The sequence below is a fragment of the Lissotriton helveticus genome, chromosome 1_1 (genome assembly GCF_964261635.1).
Source record: "Lissotriton helveticus chromosome 1_1, aLisHel1.1, whole genome shotgun sequence".
NCBI lineage: Eukaryota > Metazoa > Chordata > Amphibia > Caudata > Salamandridae > Lissotriton > Lissotriton helveticus.
The window spans coordinates 1040117543-1040141878 of NC_136057.1; the positions used below are offsets into that span (position 1 = coordinate 1040117543).

Here is a 24336-nt window from a genome sequence, read left to right on the forward strand (position 1 = left end):
GCTGGCGATCAGCCACTCAGCCTGGATACTAGTGTTAGGTAGTTGGTCATAATGATAAACTTCCAGCACCATATGCACTTAATGGCATTACTGCACTTACAATGTCTAAGAATTGTCTTAGACACTGTAAAGGTACAGGGTTCATGCACCTGTACCCTCACCACTGGTATAGTGCACCCAGCTAGAGGGGTGGCTGACCTATGCTAGGGTAGTAGGCATTGCACACAGGGATGTGTACCATGTCGACGCTTCATTTTGTTGAGGGGGAGGGAGGGAGGGGGAGGGGGAGAGGGAGGGGGAGGGGGAGGGGGAGGGGGAGAGGGAGAGGGAGAGGGAGAGGGAGAGGGAGAGGGGGAGGGGGAGGGGGAGAGGGAGAGGGAGAGGGAGAGGGAGAGGGAGAGGGAGAGGGAGAGGGAGAGGGAGAGGGAGAGGGAGAGGGAGAGGGAGAGGGAGAGGGAGAGGGAGAGAGAGGGAGAGAGAGAGAGAGAGAGAGAGAGAGAGAGAGAGAGAGAGAGAGAGAGAGAGAGAGCGAGAGAGAGAAAGAAAGAAAGAGAGAGAGAGAGAGAGAGAGAGAGAGAGAGAGAGAGAGAGAGAGAGAGAATATATACAAGGCCTCTAAGGGGGGGGGGCACAATAAGTGCTACAGCCCTTCGAGGCATTCCCTGGCAACGGTGCCCTTGGTACCTATGATACCATTTACAAGGGACTGGCCTGTGGCCAAAGAGTGCCAACTGGGTTTTTTTTTAATCCAGTTTTAGGGACAAAGCATACACACGGTCAGTAAAAAAATAAGCAAACCACACACAAATATTGTTCTCCAATCCTTGGTGCAGATATTAAAGACCAGCCAGGCCAGAGAAAGCCATGAAGAGCATGTTGATATTGCAGTCGTTACGGAACACGTCTGAACCCAATGGAAAAAACCCATAATCTAAAGGTGAAGTTGGTACTCGTGTTTTGTGGACTACAGGAGGAGTCACACAGTACCCTGTGACTTGAAGCTTTTTCACAGAAAAACAGCTGGCCGAGTATGCAGAGCATGTGCATCTACAGCTCAAATTGCTACAAATATATATTTAACTAATGTACTTCGACAATGACTAATGTTCACACAAATAATTCCATCGCCTAAATGGATTAACTGTTACAAACTATACAAGCCAATCAATACTAACTCAAATTACATATAGTAACACAAATCTTCGTTGTGGTGGGTCAGCCAAAAATAAGCACTCTGTAAAAGAGTGCTTAACAAGCAGACAGATCCATGTATTAAAGAAAAGCAGGCATTCATTTTTACAAAGGTTGTTATTCAACAGGGACCTTACACGGTCTGCTAAACATAAAGAAACATACATAAGAAACACAAAACAATTCCAATTGAGAATATGCTCTTCTACAACGCATGTTTCACACCCTGTCTTAAAAGGTTAATTAAGGAAGACAGACATAAAAATAATCTTCCAAATTATCTATGAAAAATTGGTCACTAGAATATTGGTACAAGCAAAAACAAGTTTCAATTCAGGACATCAAAGTGAAGAACAACTTAACATTCCGTGTCATATACTGATCTCGAAAGGGAGCATGAAGGCAGTCTGCTGAGCATGTCTGCTTTCACATTTATGACCCCCAAATAGAACTGACTACGGAGCCCAGGCAACAGAGATAAATAGAACAGCTTCAGTCGGTTATGTTTCAGTAAAACATAGAAGTAGTTTTCTGCTGTGTACTAGTACCATAGCCTTTTGAAACTACATAACAAATGCATTTTGCTTTGATCTACACGATGTTGATGGGAAGTGAAGTGTTCTCTGGATCTTTATGTGAAAATTCTGGTGAGGACTTAGACCTGTGGCTTTAATAACTTCATATAGCAAATAGGTGTCTTAAAACTCAACATGCAAAGCCAGACTTCCTCTATGTGGACTTTGGGTCTGAGCTAGATTAATCACATTAAACTTTAAAAAGAATGCCTTTGGTAAACCTTCAAGAATTTAAAATGTAAAAATCACCTCAATTCTTTTCAGCATTTGAGGGAAGAACTCTTGATCTCCATGTTCCAGCAAGACAGCTCAACGACCAAGGGCATCTAAATTTATTCAGGCAGTTCTTCTGTTTCAATTTGTTTGCCTTCGTTATGATTTTGAGGTGGCTAATTTTAAATCTTTAACAATTATGGGTATCTGATGCTGACTAGTAATTGCAAAGAACATACTCGACAAATTTGAATGCTGGATTCCAAGTTGTTCATTAGAATATGGTCTGCAGAACAACATGAAGTTTCTTAAAGGCCTGGAGTTACAATCCTCTGCAGGCATTATGCTTATCACTGTCTTGTTATTTTCTTTATTCAAGATTACACCCCCTCAGAGGATATCACTACTTTTAATTTAGAATTTGTGTAAATGATCAAATACACCAAGAACATTCATAAGACAGAAGAGTCGCACAACTAGTTAAAAAAAAAAGTCCAAGTTGCTCACCATGATGACTACTGACCTCAAGCCCTCCCATCCCTGAGAGTTGTCTAGAGGAGCAAGCCATAGCACTTCAATAGTCTTTTGCAAGACAAAATCTGTTAAAATTGAAGTCACTAGATTACCAATCCATAGGACCATTAATTGCCAGGGGTAACAGAGCTGTAAAGAGGAGTGGAAGAAAAGGAGAAGGGGGGTTTCTTTTACAAGTACAACAGTCAATACAGTGAGTAACTTTTACTTACTAGTCTACTAAAGCTCTCTCCCTTTCGGATATTGGTGTAAAGACTCACAAGAAGAAACCATTCTTACCTCTTTGCACTCTCCCTAAGGAATATCAAGTGGTGTAACTCCAGTGAAAAAGGCCATTACTATGTTTGTAAACTACTTAACGAAGTTAAGAACCCAATAAGCTGCTTCCGAACATCATATGAAAGATAAGAAGGTGGGTCCAAAGGACCGAAAGGAGAGGAAACCTTAACCTCCTAACCCACATAAAATGGGCCAGCGCCCCCCAAATTGGCAGATTAACAGTAGGAGCTCGTTTAGCTTGGAGGCAGAGAGAAGCACATTTTCCCCAAACAAAAGGCTTTTAAGAAGACAATGACATTGAACAACCAGTGAAACCAGTCCAGCTTGAACGACAAACAGCAGGGCTAGTTTCAAGGAGGCCTTATGAGAGTGTAAATAAAAGATCTACCAGTACAAACCCTCACAAGAGGGAGTCTAGGGTGCAGTCCCTAAGTTCACAACTTGATTGAGGAAACAGGTAACCAAAATATCCCAAACGCCCCAACAGTTGCAAAAACTATAAACATGGTATTTGTATGTAATGGCAACAAAAGAGGGCAGAAACAAACTAATACTTTATAGATAAGGAGAGACTGCAGCATTTGCTTCTAGTTCAGGGGTCTCCAAACATTCCTGTAATAAGAGCTACTTGTGTTCAATGAAAATCCTCTCTAGGTGCTAGTATTATTAGAGATCTGGTGGTAACCAGACAAGATTACGTTAGTGGCCACCATATGCAAGACTGCCAGCAGTGATTGCCTCCGTGCTTCAGGCACATTTGCCAGCAGTAATGTAAAAATGCTTTGTCAATGTGGAATGCCTCTGCATGGGTAATACATTAACATAGCTACACTGTCTCTACCACCAAGTTAATAATATTAGTAACAGTCTCCCCAACATGGTTTGATTTGCATCACTGAAATATCAGCTTTAAATATATTTTGGAAATTTGGGGGGCCCCAGAAGGCAGGCAAGCAAAATGGCCGCACTCTAGGCATGCTCCAACGTCCGGAGCTAACAATCTCAAAACATTCACCATGCATGGCGCACACCTTCTATAACCCCGGATGACCTGGTGATACAAGTGACATGCATTGCAACAGCTGATAACCAGAAGGCAGGAGCGCTTTAAGCCTATGGTAAATGCAGGTCAAGGGGATGGTCACGATGGCGGCTTCGAGTGACTACTGAATGGGAAAACCTGCAGCACCGGGAGGCTGCGTTGGCCTGAGATCACTGTGCCACAATTGCAGAACTGGAGCATGCGCTGCAGAACTGAAGCATGCACTGCAGAGAGGCGGGGCCAGCGGCGAGGATGAGAGAACCCGGGCGAGGAGCAATCGTCGGTAGTGCTGTCTGGCTGATAGGCTTCTTTGGCGACGAGGCTGGTCCACTTGGGGTGTATGATGTACGTTGGAAGGTGTCTACTGACCTGGATGCATAAGACCTGCTCATGCCTCCCTCATGACAGGTGTTTAGGCGGGGTTGCAACAAATGCACATCACTTGGCCAAAGGGACTGGCAGTCATGCAGGACAACAATAAGTCACTACAAGGAACCTGTTGTGGGTTGGCTGGTGTAGAAGAAGGCATGCGGTTATACGAACACTCTGGCTACTTGTATACAGCGGCGGAGCCTCTACAGCTGCAAACGACTCTGGACCTCCTTGAGCACTAGAGTACACCCCCGAGCAAGCACAGAACCCATCAGCGAATAGCGCATTGAACTTGGCAGTGGCAGAGACTGACGCAAGACAATTTGATCTGACACAGACCTAGGAGCCTGAGTGTTGGGGACAAAACCCTGGACCACCCTATACTCACCAACAGGGAAAGGAAGATTTGATAATCCTCCTGCAAGACACTCTGAGATCCATTGACCAAAAAATGGGCACACTCAATTTCCACATTGACAAGATAACGTATTAGCTCGAGAAACATGTAGATCACCTGAAGGAAGCAGTGGAACGCACTGTCTTCTCCAAAGACAACGCAATTCACACAATGGAGAAGGTGCTTCAGATTATTGCATCAAAAAATGAGGTTCTAGAGTTGCACTCACGCAGAAATATTCTCTGCATCTTGGAGGTCCTAGAGTTGGCCAATACATGGAAGCCAAACTCTGTGCCCGAGTGCACGCTGACCTCCCTGTTTGGTACCAAAGGAATTCTCCAAGCTGCTATTAGTGAAGCATGCACATAGATACCTTATGGCAAGACTGCTCAGTCCAGACCCATTATTGAACTACTATTATACTACCAGGACAGGGATATTGCACATAAGATAGCAAGGAGAACCTGGAGCTGTTCTCTGATGGGAACTGTGTATCCCTATTCCCAGATTTCAGCAAGTGTGCTGAAAATATGCACGGAATAACCCCTTGTGTGCTCCCATCGGCCGTTGGCCGACGGGAGCACTACCTCCCTAGTGCTGCCGTCGGCCAACGGCCGACGGTGCCCCGCCCACCCTTTAGAACGCCCGCACCGCGGCGGAAAAACCGCCGCGGTTAAGGCGTTAAACAGCAATTGATCAGGGACATGATCCTCTACACCATGCTCTGCCCGATGTAGGCCTAAGGTCATGCTGCATGGGAAGCATCATGTGTTCCAAAACCCGCAAAAGGCAGGAGAATTTCTCAAGGCTCACACTGGAAAAAAATCAGAGAAATTACACAATAGCAGCCAATCACCACACCAGTCCGCTGGGAGTGACAGTCTGACCAGATGATTGCACACGGGTACCTGTTGGAAAGTGCCCCTTTTTGTAATAGCCCCCCCACATTTTGCCACTGGTATTGATGTTTTTCTACTGATGTGCCTAGGGTCCCTGCTAACTAGGCCCCAGTGTCAGTGCTCTTTCCCTAAAAACAAAGTAAAATGGTCTAATTGTAACACAATCGGCACACACTTTAGCACCCCCTGTATGTCCCAAGGAAGTGGCACGCCTGGTACCTAGGGGTCCCACCTTGGAGGTGCCTCCCCAAAAAAACTACCAGTGTCTAGTGTGCTAGCTGACCACAGATTAGCTTCTGATCCCCTGCAGGTAAAAGCCCATGGTTTCTGAGGCCAGAAACAATGCCTGCTCTGGAGGAAGGTGTTAACAGTTTTTCCAGCAGGCGGGCTAGTAATTTAGCATATCAAGGCCAGGCGATTCAAAGCCCTTTCTGCCTTTGATATGTGACCCCAGCATACCCAAGACATGGAAAATGCCACCCCCTGGCCTGAGGTCCATTTGGCACCAAGACAGGTGGTAAATTAGCTATCCAAGTACCAGTGTTGCACCTCCAAGCTAGTCACACCCCTAGGGTGGGCTACCTGATGTGCTCCATGAAGGAAGGGTTCCACCATCTTGTTTTTGGTGGAATGAGGAACTCTAGGATATGGTTAATGCCCCTCCCCAAAGGAAGTGGTCATATAGGGGGTGTAGTAGTTATTGGCATTGGTTGCTACCCTTCACTCCCCTTAATGCCCCTAAAGTTAGCATTTAGGTGGCTCCCTGATACCAGGAAACTCAGATTTGTCTGCCTGAAGAAAGACAAAGATGATATGAAGACGTAAGAATAGTGGACCAGCATCAACTTTGGTGCAAAACTCTGCCTGAATGCTGCTCTCCTGACAATCACCGACTTGTCCAGAAGCAGAACAGCCTTCCCAAACCCTTGAAGGTCTGCCCAGTATTTCCTGGATTCAGCAACATCTCCTGTGGAGTAGAGGAGTTACTCCCCTATACAAGCAAGCACTGACTTCAGCTGCCTGGTACACCGTTCTGTCGACCTCCGGGACCACCAAGGGAGCAGCACCCCAGCAAGAGATGTTTGTACTCCAGTAGATCAGATACATCTCCTTACCAAGTTTGGAGATGCCAGAACCCCCGTGAGCTGCCCTGCATCAATACCCGAGGAACTGGAGCCAGTTGCAAGCACCAAGTCTTGTTTGTGATCAGTTGGAACACCAACCGCTGCCAAAATGTACCTGCATATCGAGGCACTCAGAGAGAGGCCAGCTCCACACCAAGGGTGGCCCTGCTGTAATTAGTTTCCTCTTCTGAAGGAACTCCGAGAACCATGAAAAACAATAACTCAGCAACCTGCCGGACAAAACACCTCTGCACCCGAGATCCCCAGCCCAGACTCATGGAGTGTCTGTGGTCCAGAGACCCCCAAAAGTAGAGTCCCCCCCTTGGGTTCCGGCAGACCGTTTCCCCAGTCCCCCTTTGCAGCCTTTTTTGACAGGTACTTTCTCCACTGACTTTAGATTGTAGTGTACGAGGATATCACTGCTGAAAGCACCTCTGCACCCAGGCACCCCAGAGCAGGTAAACTTGAACTCTTGAGGCTTTCTTGGATCATGGCCCCTATTTACCATAAGTCCAATGCAGTGAACGTTTCTCCCATAGGAAAACATTACTGAGCTCGAGGCTCATGCCTCAAATTTGACAGCTGTAATTTTTTACTGTTTTTATTGTATAATTTGGTAACAGCTAAAGTACTTACCTGATTCCGATAATCTTGGTGTAAAATTTATATAAAAATTTTTTTTTTTCTAAATTTGCGCTTGAGTGTCTTCTAGAGTGTGTGTCTCATTAATTGACTATGTGTTCAACAAATGCTTAACTCTACCTTTTGATAAGTCTAAACTGCTCGCCCAAACTACCACAAAGAGCATTTAGGATAATTAATTTAAGCCCTGTAAGCCAATAAGGGTAGCCTGGACTTTCTAAATAGTGTACCTCAATTTGGAAAACCACATAAAAAGCCAGCTTCTTACACTTCCTACTTGGGTCACTTTTACAAACACGAGCCCAATCTGCAGCTCCTTCGCTAAGTTCTGGCCAAGAGGCCCCGAGGTATACAACTTCATTCACATAGACTGTTTGCTACTTGGTCTGGATATGCAAAGCTTCGACCCACCCTAAGATTCTTCGAAGGAGAAAGAGCATTGGTCAGCCTGCCTGGGCATACCTTCAAACCAAAACATACAGGGCTTACATCACCAGAACGACTTAATTTGTTGAAATTGTTAATGGTTAAATGTGGGAATCACCTTGGTTTGTTCTTCACCAGGGTGGGAGGGAGCTCTGATGGTGACTCATTAGTTGGCTTTAGGATCGGCGATGCTTACCCCAATGATAGCAATCTCACTGGGAGAAGCTGGCTGCTCATCACTCACTGGAACAGACGAATCACATTCTCACTGTTATGAGCAGTGGCCAGGGCAAGCTAAATGGTCTCACATGGAATATGAAAAGTCTCAATAACTACAGGAAAGCTAGTCAAGTCCTCACTTTCCTAGACAGAAACAACAGTCAAATACCACTATTGAAGGAGGCACACCTGAATCCGAGTGTACCATCCCAATTTGCCAATTGTTGGGCTGAGCAGAGGGTAGTTTGCTCCTATTCCACATATGCTAGAGGTGTCATAATTTTGGTTTAAAAAATGAGCTGGAATCTACTTGCATGGCTCGAAAACGGATGATCAGCCATGCTATGAGGCCTTATTGAATAGCTGGTTTCACCTAAGTAAACTGCTATGGTCCAAACAGACACTCCCAGCTTTTATTCTATCCCCTGGGACATGATCTGTGAGACACCGCGGTACTCAATATTGTTGGGTGAGGACTTTAAATGCACACTTAACGAGATACTGGGCAGAAACCTGACTGTACCCGAGCCTAGCTCGACCGTGGCAAGGGACTATTAATACACGATAACAGAGGATGCCTGGCGAATTTGGCAACACTAAAGCAGCATCTCACCAGAGTGGAGCTGGAACTGAAAATACAAGATGCCAGATTAGGGGCGACTAATTCACCAATAGCACAAGCACAGATGCAACAAATGATCACAGAATACTTTGAGGAGGCAGAACGTAAATGTAGACTCGGGGAAATTGCCAAAGCTCGCACCTATGGACAGGGAGAAAGACCTAGTAAATCAGTGGATATGGTGATTTAGCAGCCAAGTGCAGGCAATATCATACTGAAAATTGTGGATGTAGGCAGTACGGTACACCAAGATACTACACACACATTAGGGTTCTCATTGCATATTACGCCGGTTTGTATACATTGCAACACAAGGCTCTCCCCACACAGATAGCAGACTATTTGGAACACACTGCTCTAGCATGGTTGAGGGAAGTTCATAGAGTGTTCCTATTATAACCATTCGAACTAGAGGCGTTAATAATCATATTTTATATTTAGATTTGGATGTCAGTAATGAACAAGTTACAAAAGAAAAGATCTGCCTGCTATTTGCAATGAAGGAAAATCTTTAAGTTTTAAATATTCCACGCTTTTCTTTAAAAAAATAAAACACTCACCCTACAGAAAGCTGTCACCAGTGGTAGCAAAGAGGCAGCTATTCCGTGTTCATCCATGGGTGTGCAGTCCTGTAGTGAGAAGATAAAAGAAAGAAAATTAACAAAAACAAGATAAGGAATTGCATGCTTATGGAATCATACAGTGGCACTCCTTTGCTATCAGCCAATAAAATCTGCAATTTGTAACCTAAAATGACGTTAAAGTTGAACTTAGACATCAAAATAAAATCCAACAGGTAAAAAGAGACCCTGGTTGTCTTGTGAGATTATAAAGAAGTGTTAAGACAGCAACTGTATACAAGTGCAATCAGGAAACACACTAAGGACTTTTCCAACATATGTGGAAAAGCACTGAAACAAACTGCCAATTCAGGATGAGTAACACTGAAGTAAACCGTAACATACTGAATACAAACGTGAGGTACATACCCATTTCGTATGATTTCAAAACATTGACCAAGACCGTCACAGAATTTATTGAACCTATTTAAAAACCAGTAGCAATAACCACAGCCAACTTAATACAAACGACTAGTAAATTAATATGATACAACAGGAAAACTGTGTCTTGGCTCTGTGTGTGTTAGTGGCTGGAGCATTGGTTTCCACTGTGACAATGGCTTGCGGTAGTGGCTTACCAAAATCTTAACAGTTAAAAAACATAGCACATATGTAAAATCCAGAAAATGTATTTTTTAATAGCATAACATAAACCCAACTACTCTTTCACTGGCATTCCTTTCTTACTGAAAGGAGGATGACAATGGACACATGAATGGGCCCACAGCATACTAAGCTTTATTAACATTGAGGCAGATTTTCTCAACTAGTTACCACATAATGCACTATCATAATTATACAGATTAAATTTTCCCTATTAGGATAAATGGTGCAATTTCATCTGGATATCAGTAACTTACTAGAGGAATATTCCACAAAAGGAAAATGCTACTTACCAGTATGCATCTGTTCTGGGTATGTAAAGCTGCAGAGTTACACACTGTGCATAGATGGCCACCTAGTGTTGGGCCCGGATGTTTGCAGTTTGTTTTTGTTGTAGAAAAGTCTTTGGAAGTCAAAGGATAGGTGACTCCTCCTTTGGATGATACTGCGCATGGGCATCGGCTCCATCCCCAGATTGTTTTTCGCCATTAGGGAGGTGATGGAGCTGTACAAGAAGTAGTGATGTCCATGTGGTTTGTATCTAATTAAGATAATACTGGAACAGATAAAGGTAGGCGGGTGGGCGTGTTTATCTGTGCAGCTCTACATGCCAAGAACAGATGCATACTGGTAAGTAGCATTTTCCGTTCAAGGCATATGAGCTGCAGCTTACGCAATGTGCATAGATTGTATAGCAGTACCCACCTTAGCGGCGACCACTCGTATGTGTGCGGTGTAGACCATGCTGCTTTGCATATGTCATCTAAGGGAATGTTCCCTAAGAATGCCACAGAAGCCCCTAACTTTCTTGTAGAATGGGCTTTTGGAGGAATTGTTAACGTGCGTTTGGCTTTCTGGTAACAGATTTGTATGCATTCGACAATCCACCTAGCAATTCCAGATTTTGATATGGGATTGTCTTTATGTGGTGGTGAAAAACACAAAAAGCTGTTCTGTTTTGTGAAAACTTTGTGTTATTTCTATGTAATAAAGTAGATCTCTTTTAACATCTAAAGTGTGTAGAGCTCTTTCAGCGACTGTTTGTCGCTGCGAGAATACAGGCAGCTCCACAGATTGATTTAGATGGAATAGTGAAATTACTTTTGGTAGGAATTTAGGATTAGTATGAAGAACCACTTTGTTATGATGCATTTGCAGGAAAGGTTCTTGAATGGTAAATGCTTGCAGTTCGCTTACTCTTCTAAGAGAAGTAATGGCTACTAGGAAAGCTACTTTCCAATTTAGGAATTGCAATTCACATTTGTGTAAAGGTTCAAAGGGAGGCCCCATGAGACGTGTGAGAACGATGTTTAAGTTCCTCACTGGTGAAGGTGGTGTTCTGGGAGGGATTATTCTTTTCAGCCCTTCCATGAAAGCTTTTATAGCTGGTACTCTAAAAAGAGATAGATGTTGTCTATTTTGTAAGTATGCTGCTATAGCAGCAAGGTGTAATCTGATAGACGTGTATGCTAAGTTACACTTTTGAAGGTGTAGGAGGTATCCTATGATGTGTTGAATAGACACATCCAGGGGGTTTATGTGATTGTTTTGACAGTATATCACAAACCTTTTCCACTTAGCAGCATAACATGCTTCTTTGATGACGTTCATACATTCTTGAGGAAGGTTAAGGTAACCAAACTATGACTTCAGGAGCCAGATCGCTAGGTTGAGCTGAGCTGGGCCCGGGTGTCTGATCTCTCCATGGTTCTGTGTTAATAGGCATGGAGATAGGCTTAATTTTTGGTGTGGCACCACAGATAGTTGCAGCAGTGTGGTATACCACGGTTGTCTGGCCCAAGTTGGAGCAACTAGAATGAGTGTTAGGGAATGTTGCTGTAGTTTGCGTACCACTAATGGAAGTAGTGGGAGAGGAGGAAAAGCGTACGCAAATTGTCCTGAACCAGTTCATCCATATAGCATTGCCTTTGGACAATGGGTGTGGGTATCTGGCGGCGAAGTTTGGGCATTTTGCATTTTCGTGGGTTGTCCCCACGTTTGGAAAAACGGTTGAAGAACTTACGGATGAAGTTCCCACTCGTGGATCTGCGGTGTCTGTCGACTTAGTAGATCTGCCATGGTGTTTTGTACTCCTGGGACATGTTGGGCTAAGAGGAAGATCTTTAGAGGTATAGCCCATCTCCATACCTGCTGTGCTAACAGAGAGCTGCAGAGAGTGTGTCACGCCTTGTTTGTTTATGTAGTACACAGGGCCGGACTGGGAACCAAAACCGGCCCTGGCAAAGTGCTCGGCCGGCCCCAGCCCCCCCTCCGGGGGTTGGGGGTGCCGCCAAGCTCTTTGCCAGGGCCGTTTTTTTATGCTGCAAAAACGGCCCTGTAACAAAATCGGCCCCCAGGGGCCCAACACCGGCCCCTACCCATGCGGCGCACCGAGGGATTGCCCAGTGCCCGCTACGGCCAGTCCGGGCCTGGTAGTACATCGCTGTCATATTGTCTGTGCGGACTAAGACAGCTTTGCCTGACACTTGCGTTTGAAATGCTTTTAGGGCTAGAAACACAGCTAGCAACTCTAAGTGGTTGATGTGGAGTAGCTTTTGTTGCGGTGTTCACCTGCTTTGCATGGTGTGATGCAGTAGGTGAGCTCCCCAGCCGGAGAGCGACGTGTCCGCTGTCATGATTTGGGGCACTGGCTCTGGGAACGGTCGACCCTTTGAAAGGTTTTTTGTGCTCCACCATTGCAGAGAGCGATGAGTCCGACTGTCTACCAACACTAGGTCTATTAATTGACCATGAGCCTGGTTCCACTGTCGTGCTAGGCACTCTTGAAGTCGACGCATTTGCAGTCTTGCGTGAAGTACTATAAATATGCAAGATGCCATCATTCCTATGAGTTGTATGAACACTCGAGCTGGAAGCGAGTGTTGTGGTTTGAATTTTGTTAGGAGCGTTTGTACACTTGGTATCCTGGCTGGAGAGGGATAAGCTAGTGTTAATTGGGTGTTTATTGTAACACCAAGGAATTGTTGTGTGTGCGAGGGTAGCAGATGTGACTTGGTGTGATTTACTGTGAATCCCAAGTTGTGGAGTAGTAGAATTGTGGCGCGAGTGTGTTGTACGCACAGGCTGTATGAGCTTGCTTTTATGAGCCAGTCGCCCAGATATGGGAAGACTTGAATCTGCTGCCTTCCTAAGTGTGCTGCTATGACTGCTCGGCGTTTGGTAAACACTCTTGGTGCTGTTGTGACTCCGAATGGGAGCACTTTGAACTGGCAGTGCTGCCCGTCTAGCACAAACCTGAGATATTTTCTGTGCACTCTGTGGATGGGAATGTGGAAGTAGGCGTCCTTGAGATCTATAGTGACAAGGAAGTCGTTTTGTAACAGGAGCGGAAGGACTTGTTGAAGTGTGACCATATGAAAATGGTCTGACTGTATGTAAATGTTTAGAGGTCTGAGGTCTAGAATAGGTCTCAGAGATCCGTCCTTCTTTGGAATTAAGAAATATAGGGAGTATACTCCCTTGTTGTGCTGATGCTTTGGAACTATTTCTATTGCATTTTTCTGCAGGAGAGATACCACTTCCTGTCTGCGCAGTGTCAAATGTTCTTGTGACATTGGAAGCTGTCTGGGCGGTATGTTTGGGGGGGTGGATGTTAGTTCTAAACAGTAACCTGACTAGATTATTTGAAGCACCCACCTGTATGATGTGATGTTTTTCCAGGCTGGCAGATATTGCTGTAGTCTTCCCCCGACCGGAGTGGAATGGGGCGGGGGAAGAGGAGGGGAGTCATTGGGTAGGGGTGGAGGCAGAGCGGGAATTGTTGGTCTTGCCTCTGCCCTTGTTGTTGTTACCACCCCTTTGGTAGCCCTTACTATATGTAGATTGTGTGGGGGCTTTGTAGGAGGTGGAGGGTGTGTGAAGCATATCCTCTATTGGTACCTCTATAGGATGAGTGTAGAAATGAACGTCTGAGAGCCTGCGACTGCAAGGCTCCCATAGATTTTGCTGTGTCTGTATCCTTCATTTTTTCGAGGCATGCGTCTACTTTGGGTCTGAATAAGTGTTGCTCATCAAAGGGTTGATTGAGTATAGCACTCAGGACTTCAGGTTTAAAACCTGATATGCGTAGCCACGCATGTCTACGCAGGAAAACACTTGTGTTGACTGCTCTGGAGGCAGTGTCTGCTGCGTCAAGTGCACAACAAATTGAGGTGTTGGTAATATTTTTCCCTTCTTGGATAAGCTCATTAGCTTTATCTTTGTACTTTTCCAGGAGGTGCTGCATCAGTGACTCTAGTTCATCATAGTGTGCTCTGTCGTAACGTGCCAATAATGCTTGTGTATTGGCGATACGCCACATGTTTGCTGCTTGGGAGGCAGTTCTCTTTCCTGACGCATCAAGGAGTTTAGACTCTTTGTCAGATGGGGGAGCCTCACCTGACGTTTGTGAGTTAGCCCTTTTGCGTGCGTTTGAAACTACAAGCGAGTCTAGGGGAACTGGGCCTTTAATATAAGCTGGATCTGAAGGTGCAGCTTTATATTTCTTCTCTATTCGTGGGTTAATGACCCGAGTTCTAACTGGGTCTTTGAAAACCTCAGGGGCGTGTTTAATAACTCCTTTGAGCATGGGTAAAATGGATGAAGATCTTTGTGCATTGTCAAATGTATCAAATAGGAAGTCTTCCTCTACTGTGTCTGTATGCATATCCACCCCATGATATTGCGCAGCTCTGTGTACCAACTGATTAAAGCCCATAGTGTCTTCTGGCGGGGAAGGCCTAGAGGGGTATATGTCATCTTGAAGGACATTTGGAACGTCTGGCATGTTATAATCGTTCCATGGGTCAGGTGAGCCTGGGGGAATAGATGGATCATCTGCGTTACCCCCTATGTCATCGGAGCCATCATTCCCATTATCATCATGTAATGTAATGTAATGTAATTTGTACTTGTAAAGCGCACTAATACCCCAAATGGGGTGTCCTGGCGCTGTAACGCATACCGCTGTGGAACCCTTCCTGGTTTTTCCCTGTGAAATGTCCACTCCTGGGCACCCCCAAGGTGAAGCCAGGCATCCCAGCGCTGTTGGGCCGTTGTGGAGATTAAGCAAGCTATTGCCCAGAGTTACAGAGTGGGACCCATGATTAGAATAGGCACCGAAGCGAGAATTATCAGGTCCGAGGAAATTGAGCCCAAGACCCGCCGAGGCGGGAATTGAACCCTGGTCCCGGGCCAGACCTCTGCATCAGGGTCTGCCGCTCTAACCATTGAGCCACACTTCTCCACATGTATGATAGTGTGTAGGGGAATGTTGTGGCAGGGGAATAGGTGGTGATGGCATAGCTGGAGGAGAAGGAGAAGGCACTCTTAGAGGGGAAATAGCTATGTCCTTCTTCTTTGGAGGAGTTGCTGGTGTTTCTAGTGGTCGTTTCTCTGAACTTAGTCGACCAGTAGTTGGATTTTTCACCAAAGTCTTTTGTGCAGGGTCTGGGTGAAATAAGTCCTCTGCAGAAGTGTGATCTTTCAGTGTGGAGGAAGGTTTTGGCACCGAAGTTGCTTCTTTTGGTTTTTTGGTAATGTCTTTTACAGGAGAAGCTGGGAACTTTTTCGGCTCCGAATGTTTTGTCGGCTCCAACGATTTTTCTGTGCCGATAAAGGTTTCGGATCGGGTTATTTCTTCGTATCCGATGCTTTGCTTGGCTCCGACCTTGGTTTCAGTGCCGAGGTAGGAACTGCCTGTTTCGGTGCCGATCGTTTCGATGTGGGCGTGGCAACAGATGGTGTCTTTTTCGGTGCTGGTAGGTGTGCGTCGGCACCGTGTGGAGGTCGACCCGAGTCACCTGAAGGCTTTGTTAGCTTCTTAGCCGGGCCCGAAGGTGGGGCAGTAGAAGCAGTGTCTGGGTGTGTAACCGAGCCGAGGGTGTGACCGGAGCCTTTTTGGGGTGTGTCGAGGAAGGGTCGGGGTTGACGGTCTTACTTACGACCCGCTGCGCTGGAGTGACATCCTCGACATCGGAATCTTCTGCCTCGGAGTTGCTGTCGACGCCATGTTGTTCTTGGACGTCAACGCCTTCCTCGAAGATGTCGTCTGGAATCGGAGCTGAAGATCTTTGAGCCTTTGTTCTCCGAGCTCTTCGGTCCCGGATCATCTTCTTGGAGCGGAAGGAGGCACAAGTAGAACAGTCTCTGGCCTCGTGCTCCGGGGAGAGGCAAAGGTTACACACCTCATGAAGGTCGGTGTGGGGAAACTTCGACCCAACATGGAGGACACTTTTTAAATGGCGTCCTTTCCATGAGCTGGAGTCGAGGCCTAGTTGGGCCCGAAGGCCTTCGACGACGACCGGAATCGATGTCCTGGATGTTGATAGAGTAGCGTCGACTGGAAACGCGTTCTTAACTGAATTCTCGAAGCTGGTGAGGACTGCGCGCCGACGGAAATTGGTTCCAACACAGAGCGCTGGAAACACATCCGAGCCCAGTGGCGGAAAAACCAATCTGGGGATGGAGCCGATGCCCATGCGCAGTATTATCCAAAGTAGGAGTCACCTATCCTGTGACTTCCAAAGACTTTTCTACAACAAAAACAAACTGCAAACATGCGGGCCAAACACTAGGTGGCCATCTATGCACAGTGTGTAATCTGCAGCTCATATGCCTCGAACATACAATTTCTGGATATTGGCAAAATTGCAGAAAAAATATATTAGACCACCATAAAAGTCATCAGTGCATATAAGTAGACAAGCTTCCACCCAAATAATCTGTAACTGCTCCATCACTGCAATAATGAAACAGATATAGTAACAAGGGACAACCACTCAGACACTCCTGTAAAGAAATGTTTATAAGTTTAAGGATGCTTTGCCACAAAATATACAAAATACAGCCATTGGTCTGGATAGAATAATAAATATGGACAATCATAAAATTAAATTTAGTTTCCAGAAAACAGCCATAAATCTGGCACGTATCCTAATTAGAAAAACAAATTCAAATAAGAAGGATCAGATATAATCCCGAATATAGATTTGGAGCACAACCCCTGCAAACACACAGCACTTTCCATGACCTATGCAACGTAAAACTAATTAAGAGACACACATGGACAAACTAAAATGTATTCATGTATTGTTTATGGGTATGTACCTCCTACATGCAATAAAGCACAAACAGGCACTACACATCAGGGTGTATCTACAAGACACCACTTTGAAACTGGAAATATGTATTGGTGGAACACTTCTAAATACATTGAAACTTACTGCAGGACCTTTTACACTGTCAGATTGAAAAGTAGCCCTAAAATTATCAATGTCCACAATGAGATAATTGTTTAAAGGTGTTATGGAACTAAATCACGTATTAAATATTCAATTGGAGGGAACCTTCCTTCATACCATTATTAACAATTTCAGTCTAAAAGCCCCGTTTTGATAACATGGCTTTTTGCTGCCCTTTTTGTTGGAAGAGCCAGATAAGGCAGCACATCCTTTGCCTACCTAAAAGTTCTGGCCTGGAGTAAACTGATTTACACTGTCTGACAGACCAATTTGTTGTTTAGTATTTTGTAAGCAAATGAAAACCTACATCTTATGTCACTTTATATTTCCTGGCTGTTCTTCTGTCTTTAGCGTCAGGACAACCGATTCACAGATGTTTGCGAACTTATACATTTAAATCAATGAATAAATATACCTTTACGCAGACTTGGTTCTTGCAAGAAGTTAAACTGAACAAAATGTTATCTATGAAGAATAAATTCCAACTACTTTATGAACTACTGTGTGTATTACTTTTATTTTGTAGTTCCACCACATTCTGCCTCCTGGCCCCTTGTATTGCTAACAGTCAGCAGAACATCAGGATAAACATAGTATTCAAAGTGAAAAATGCTGTCTCCACATAACTCTCATCGTACGTAGAATGGATCACGGATTGCCACATCTAAAATACTATTAAATGAATTATACTTTTTTCGTTGATGCAATAAAAGGTATCATTAGCCCCAATCATGGCAGTAATTAAAACAATGCTCCATTTGACAGCATGAAGTCTCTTATAGATTCAGATGATAGCATAATCCTAGCATGTATGGTTGGTCTTGACAACGGGTAACAAATTTGGACTAATCACCACAGAGGTACCAACTTGCTGATTCATATGCCATTAGGACATTCCTATGATGATAGGTATAGTCCCACAAAAGCACACATATCTACTTCCCTGTTAGATTATTTGTCTAGTCATTGACTTCAATTAATTCCATTATTGTAACCTTGTTACTTGGTAGTGATATGAATCTGCACCGTCACCAGCAAATGCAGCCTATTTGTAGATACTCAAAAGCCTCTGGAAAGCGCAGGCTGAGGCAAACTTACCAACCTGATGCAGATGGATTTGTAACCCATGTACCTCCCATGAGCCACTTGAGGATAGTGTGATCAGGGAAATGGCCAGTCCTGTGAGGCTACAGGATTGTTTATAAGTGCGTTCCATAGCATCTTTTCCCCATGGATGAACTCACACAAGAAATCAAAACTATATATTTAAAATGTTTTTTTAATAAGTAATGCCCTAATCTACTTCATACTATATTAGTAAATTACTAGAAATTAACTTAATGATTAGGAAAATGAAGACAAAAACCATGTACTAAAAAGAATATTAACATATTAGTGTTAATTAAATCAAAGCACTTAGTGATGCAACCAATCTATAGTTTGAAACGTTTAGCTGCAAACTGGTCAGAAATGTAAAATGACACCCAATATCTTGCTAGTTTTGCAGTAGATAAGTTATTGAAGTGTAAAAAAAAAGATGGATAGATTCTTTGAATAAATCTCAGCCACTCGTAATTGCTTGGGTCTCATCCAAGTCCACCATTATTTTGCACACCATGCCACTTTGGTTTTAATCAAGCCATATGCAAATCAGCTTCGACCGTGCTCCAATAGTAAAACTGCCAGACACTCAATCTTTTGAGTTCCAAGAGTTTAGGGGTGAACGTTTGGAACATAGCAGGCTGGATTCAATATTAAGATCAGGAGAAATACACTTACAGCACAACTCTTGGTGTTTTTCTCCAAGTACTTCTAATCAAATGGCATACACTATCCTAAAAAGGTAAGTGTCAGAATCTTTTTCAGATGGGCAGGGGCATGCAAGGGCTACCGGGCCCATCCGTGGTGGTTGAGATCATTTTACTCCTGATGTCCCGGGGCCCAACATACTATGAATTCTGGGAAACGGAGCCTAATACCCCTTTCGCACTTTTTAAAAAATATTATTTTTAGAGATTTTCAATAAACGTTACACAACTCTGAAGGCAATGGGAGTTACATATATTACACTACAACATAATTTAATGCAATATCTGAAAGATATAACTAAAACAGCAATTTGTGCCATCAGTGTTGTTGTAGTCCCTTGCAGTTTCACAAATCACAGTAACATAACAAAGCAACATGATAACGTCAGTCTTATACCATGGGAAGCACCTAGGGCAACAAGTAATAATGAGCATGCTACATGGTTTGCAATATTTGAGCTACCAGCATGTTGGACGGTAAGATACTGTCTAGTCTCTAGCAAGGGCTAAGGGGGATTTGGTGTCACTGCACTAGTGTAAAGGCATGTCTACAGCGTAATAATTTGTTTATCCAAGGATACCAAAGTAATGATTGGGGGGTTGGGGCGCGCTTCTGTGGGTGTAGTCTCCGTGGGGCAGGTCTTTCTCTACATGGGTGCGGGCGCAATATAACCCTAAGATGTTCCCTGTGAAGGGATAGCGATGTGCCGTTTTAATTCGTTTAACGTAAGGTACTCCTTCCAATCTGGGGGGTTTAAGGAGGATTGGGCAACCCAGGATATTGCCGCAGGACAACTCGCATTCGGCCACTAAAACCTTGAGAAGGTCAGCAAGCCACAGTTGAATGCGAGCAGCAGAGCTCGATTTCTAGGACATAGCTACCCTCTGTTTAGCCAAGCCGAAAGCTAAATCTAGGAATTTGTTAAGAGTTTTGCGCTGTGCATTGCGTTTTGTGATGCCCAGCAGAAAGGGTGAGCCTTGTGCTGTGATTTCTGCACCTATGGCCTCGGATAGAGTGTTGGCCACTCACTGTATTCCAGTACGCTGATAATTGGGGGCATTGCCACACATATGTAGAAATGTGGCATCTGTACTGCGACAGCATGGCCAAACATTAGATGAGTTTGGGTACATGAGCGCCTCATTGTGTGGGGTGTAAGGTATGTGTGATGAAGATAATTAAATTGTGTGTACTTAAGTCTGGCGTTTGAGCAAACAATCTTAGGGAACCCTAGGCTCTGTGCCCACTGTTTGTCAGCCAGTGTTGTTGAAAGTGCTGTGTCCCAATATTCTCTGAGCGTTGTTAAGGGGGACACTGTGTCATCCTTAAAGAATTGTACAACATTGCAATTGCCCGTTTGTCCGTACCGTGTGTTAGTAAGGTCTAAAATAGTCAAAATACCACAGGTTCATCATGAGTCTTGCCCCATATCTTATATAATTGGTGAGTAAGGGACTTACATCAAAAAGGTGCCTGGAGGTATTCCAGAGTCGTCCACGAGGGTTTCAAACTCGCATAGAATCGAAGAATAAGTAATTCCATGTGCTGATGCCTGCCCCGGACCAGCCCGCCATCTCAGGGCATGGGCCTCTTGTTATACTGCCAGGAAGCACCCAAAGTGGCAAGTCAGGGGCAAAATGGGGTATAGATTGTGTTTTGGGAATCCTGACTCAGATCTGAGCAGCCACTCCAATATCGTGTATTGCCATAGCCCAGTGGCCAACTCTCCAATTCTGTAGTATTGCGGCCAGCCAGTCATCACATTGGCCTTTGCAGTTGTGCAGCCGCATAATAGTGTTCGTAGTAGGGGGCTCCCAAACCCCCCTTCCGATAGTGGGGTGTAAAGTTTGGTGAGAGAACCCCGAATTCTGGCCTTACCCCAAATAAGAGGCGTTAGAAGTGACTCAAAGTCTAGTACAATTTGCAGGGAAACAGAAAGGGAAGGGTTGCAAAAAAACATAGTAGCCTGGGTAACAACAACATCTTCGATATGGCTGTGCGCCCCATAGGAAAGATCGGTTGCTCTGTCCAAAACACTAAGGAGGAAAGAGCATTGGTTATCACCCTACCCAGGTTCCCGTCTTTTAAGTCCGATTGTGAATGATAAACCTGAACCCCCAGATATTTAAAGAAGTCACAGGACCAGGTAAGCAGGGGTGTGGCAGGTTGTGTCTTTGTTCCGAGGACAGAAGCATCATAGGGAATAAAAGGGATCTACCCCAATTCACCTTTAGACGAGATATGCGCCCAAAATGATCCAGCAACTCCATTAGGCCATGCAGTACAGTCATGTACCTACGGAGATAAATCAACGATTCGTCTGCGTACAGTGAGACTATGAAACATTGGTTGTGCGACTTGATGCCCAAATTTACTGCCTGGTGGCGGAGTGCACTGTTACAATCCATATAGGTACCCCAATATCGGCTCAGGTACTAATTGCACCTTTCACCTACATTGCCCTCATATTGCACTACATAACGGTTCTTAGGACGGACCTTTTACCTAGTTGAGGTAATGACTAGAGGACGAAAACAAGTTACTTACCTGTAACTACAGTTATCCAGTATTGGTATCTTTCATAGATTCACATGCCTGAATCATTCCCCGTCGTCGAGGCGGGAGTCCCACGGTAAATTATATATATATAGCAGTGCCTAAAAACCATTAGTAGTAGGCTAGAAAAGGATATAGGCCCAACTAGGCCCAAAACTTAGTAGCCTATCTACATCATTATGTAAAAAGAACTGAAAATGTAGCCTCAGCCAATCAGCTAACCTCACCCTCTAGAACCTTCCCAGCCCAGGCAGTTCTCCTCAGATTTTCCCAGCACAAGTGAGAAGTAGTATCCATAATAAGAACTGCCCAGTCGGGGAGGAGGGTGGGTGCATGTGAATCTATGAAAGATACCAATACTGGATAACTGTAGTTACAGGTAAGTAACTTGTTTTCTTATCCAGTATTGGGGTATCTTTCATAGATTCACATGCCTGAATCAGAATAGCAAGCAGTAATAACCATAACTGTCGGTAGAGGAAGGTGGGAGACAATCCAAACCATATATCCCCACACAACCTGGAAGGTACTAGAGCAAGAACATATTCAGTACATATGCATAATCATGACAATACCTTCATATACCATATATATAGAGCATTAAAACAGTATGTTAGCACAAATGTAACAATAGAAAACAAGAAAACCATAAAAGGCTGACCTCAGTGAAGAAGATGCTGCAACACTGCTTCTCCCACTGACGTATCTTCATGTAGCACCGGCTGCAGGCAATAGTGCTTGGTAAAAGTATGCACACTTTTCCATGTAGCAGCACGGCAGATGTTTTCCAGGGTCACCCCTGCAAATAGGGCTGTAGACGCTGACATCATCCTGGTGGAATGCGCCTTAACCGTTCTTGTCAGGGGCTTGTTCGCTTTCTCATGACAGAAGACAATGACAGAGGAAAGCCATCTGGCAATAGTTGCTTTCGTCACAGCCTGACCACGTGTAGCTTGGCCATAAGCTACAAACAGTTGGGTAGATTTGCGCAAATCTTTTGTCTTTTGTAAATAGAATTTGAGGCATCTTTGGACATCCAAGGAATGCAGCATCCTTTCAGCTGGAGTCTTGGGGTCTGGAAAGAAAGTTTTGAGTTTCACCGGTTGATTGATGTGAAACTGGGTCGGAACTTTGGGAATAAACTTAGGATGAGTTCTAAGTGTCACACAATCTTTTGAGAAATGTAGGAAAGGTTCCGATATAGTGAACGCTTGTATCTCACTTACTCTCCGGGCTGAAGTGAGGGCCAACAAAATAGCCACTTTCCAAGTCAAGAATTTAAGTTCTGATTTATGAATTGGTTCAAAAGGCCTTTTCAGCAATTGAGATAACACAATATTGAGATCCCACTCAGGAGGAGGAGGCCGCACTGGAGGGAAAACTCGAAATAATCCTTTAAGGAACTGTTTAATTAAAGAGGAAGAGCACAAAGATGGTTTGTTGTAACTCTTTCTGAATCTGGATATGGCAGCAAGGTGAACTTTGATAGAAGAAAAAGCGAGACCTGATCTGGCTAGAGACAGCAGATAAGGCAGAATCTTCTCTGGAGGAGCTTGTAGTGGATGGACATCACGCTCTCCGCACCATAAACAGAATCTCTTCCATTTGAAGCGATAGGTTCTGATGGTAGACTGTGCACGAGCCTGAGATAGAACAGCTCTACAGTCTGGAGAAATCTCCAGGTCCTTAAACTCTAGGAAGTCAGGAGCCAGGCGTGCAAGTGCAGCGACTGAGGATCTGGATGAAGTATTTGTCCTTCCTCCCTTTTCAGCATTGAAAGTGTCGGCTTGAGGCGCAGTGGAGGTTGATGGGAGAGTATCAGAAGCTCCTGGAACCAATACTGTCTCGGCCAGCGAGGAGCAATTAGGATTAGAGAGCAACGTTCTCTCTTCATTTTCTGTAGAACCTTTGGGATGAGAGGAATTGGAGGGAAGGCATACGCAAAGATTCCGGTCCACCTCATCAACAGGGCATTTCCTCTCGATCCTTGCTGGTGGAACCTGCTGGCAAAGTATATGCATTTGCTGTTCTGTTGCGTGGCAAACAGGTCCAGCGTTGGTGTGCCCCAGAGCTGGAAAATTGTTTCCACTTGGCTTTGTTCGAGTTCCCACTCGTGACATCCTGTGAACGATCTGCTGAGATCGTCGGCCAGAGAATTCTGAATTCCCTGAACATGTTCCGCTCTGAGGGAAATTTTGTGATGGAGTAACCATTCCCACATTTCTTGCGCTTGAAGAGACAGGGCTAGAGATTTCGTGCCCCCTTGCTTGTTTACGTAAAACATGCTGGTGGTGTTGTCCGTGCGCACCAGCACTGCAGAGCCCGCAATTCTTGGCAGGAAGGCTCGCAAGGACAGAAAAATGGCCCTCAACTCGAGGCAGTTGATGTGTTTGTGCTTGTACTGATGGGACCACCGTCCCTGCACTTGAAGGTCTTGAAGATGGCCTCCCCAACCCTCCATGGAGGCATCTGTCGTCAGAGTAAATTCCGGTAGGGTCTGAAGAAAAGTGAGCCCCGGAGACAAATTGTTCTTTGCCGCCCACCATAGAAGAGCTTGTTTCATCTTGGGCGTGACCTTGATTCGGTCCTCGAAAGATCCGGCTATCTGCCGCCACTGTCGATGCAATTCCTCTTGTAGAGGCCTCATTCTGAGTCGAGCCAGTGGGACTAGATGGAGTGCAGAGGAACACATCCCTAGCAGGGAAACAAACTGTCGGACCGAAAGAGACTTTTTTGACCGTATTTGACTTGCCAGCTTTGTGATTTTGTCCTGACGAATTTGGGTCAAGAAGGCCTTGCACTGAGAAGTGTCCAGTACTGCTCCTAGGAACGTCAGAATTCGTTTGGGTTGCAGTTGTGATTTTTTGACGTTGAGGGTCAGGCCCAGATTCGAGAACATTGATAGAGCACTTGTGACCGATTGCCTTGTTGAAGTTTTTGTCGGACTCTTTATTAACCAATCGTCGAGGTAC

At 44.8% G+C, this 24336-nt stretch overlaps 1 protein-coding gene across 2 annotated transcripts in view; it reads right to left on the reverse strand.

The window, feature by feature from the left end:
• SBF1 (SET binding factor 1) overlaps nt 1-24336 on the reverse strand; it is a 1592200-nt gene that overhangs the window by 823102 nt on the left and 744762 nt on the right. For both annotated transcript variants that reach the window (XM_078677863.1, XM_078677862.1), the window contains one exon: nt 9096-9164. In XM_078677863.1, coding sequence (XP_078533989.1) covers nt 9096-9164 — 69 coding nt within the window. The remainder of the gene's footprint in view (nt 1-9095; nt 9165-24336) is intronic.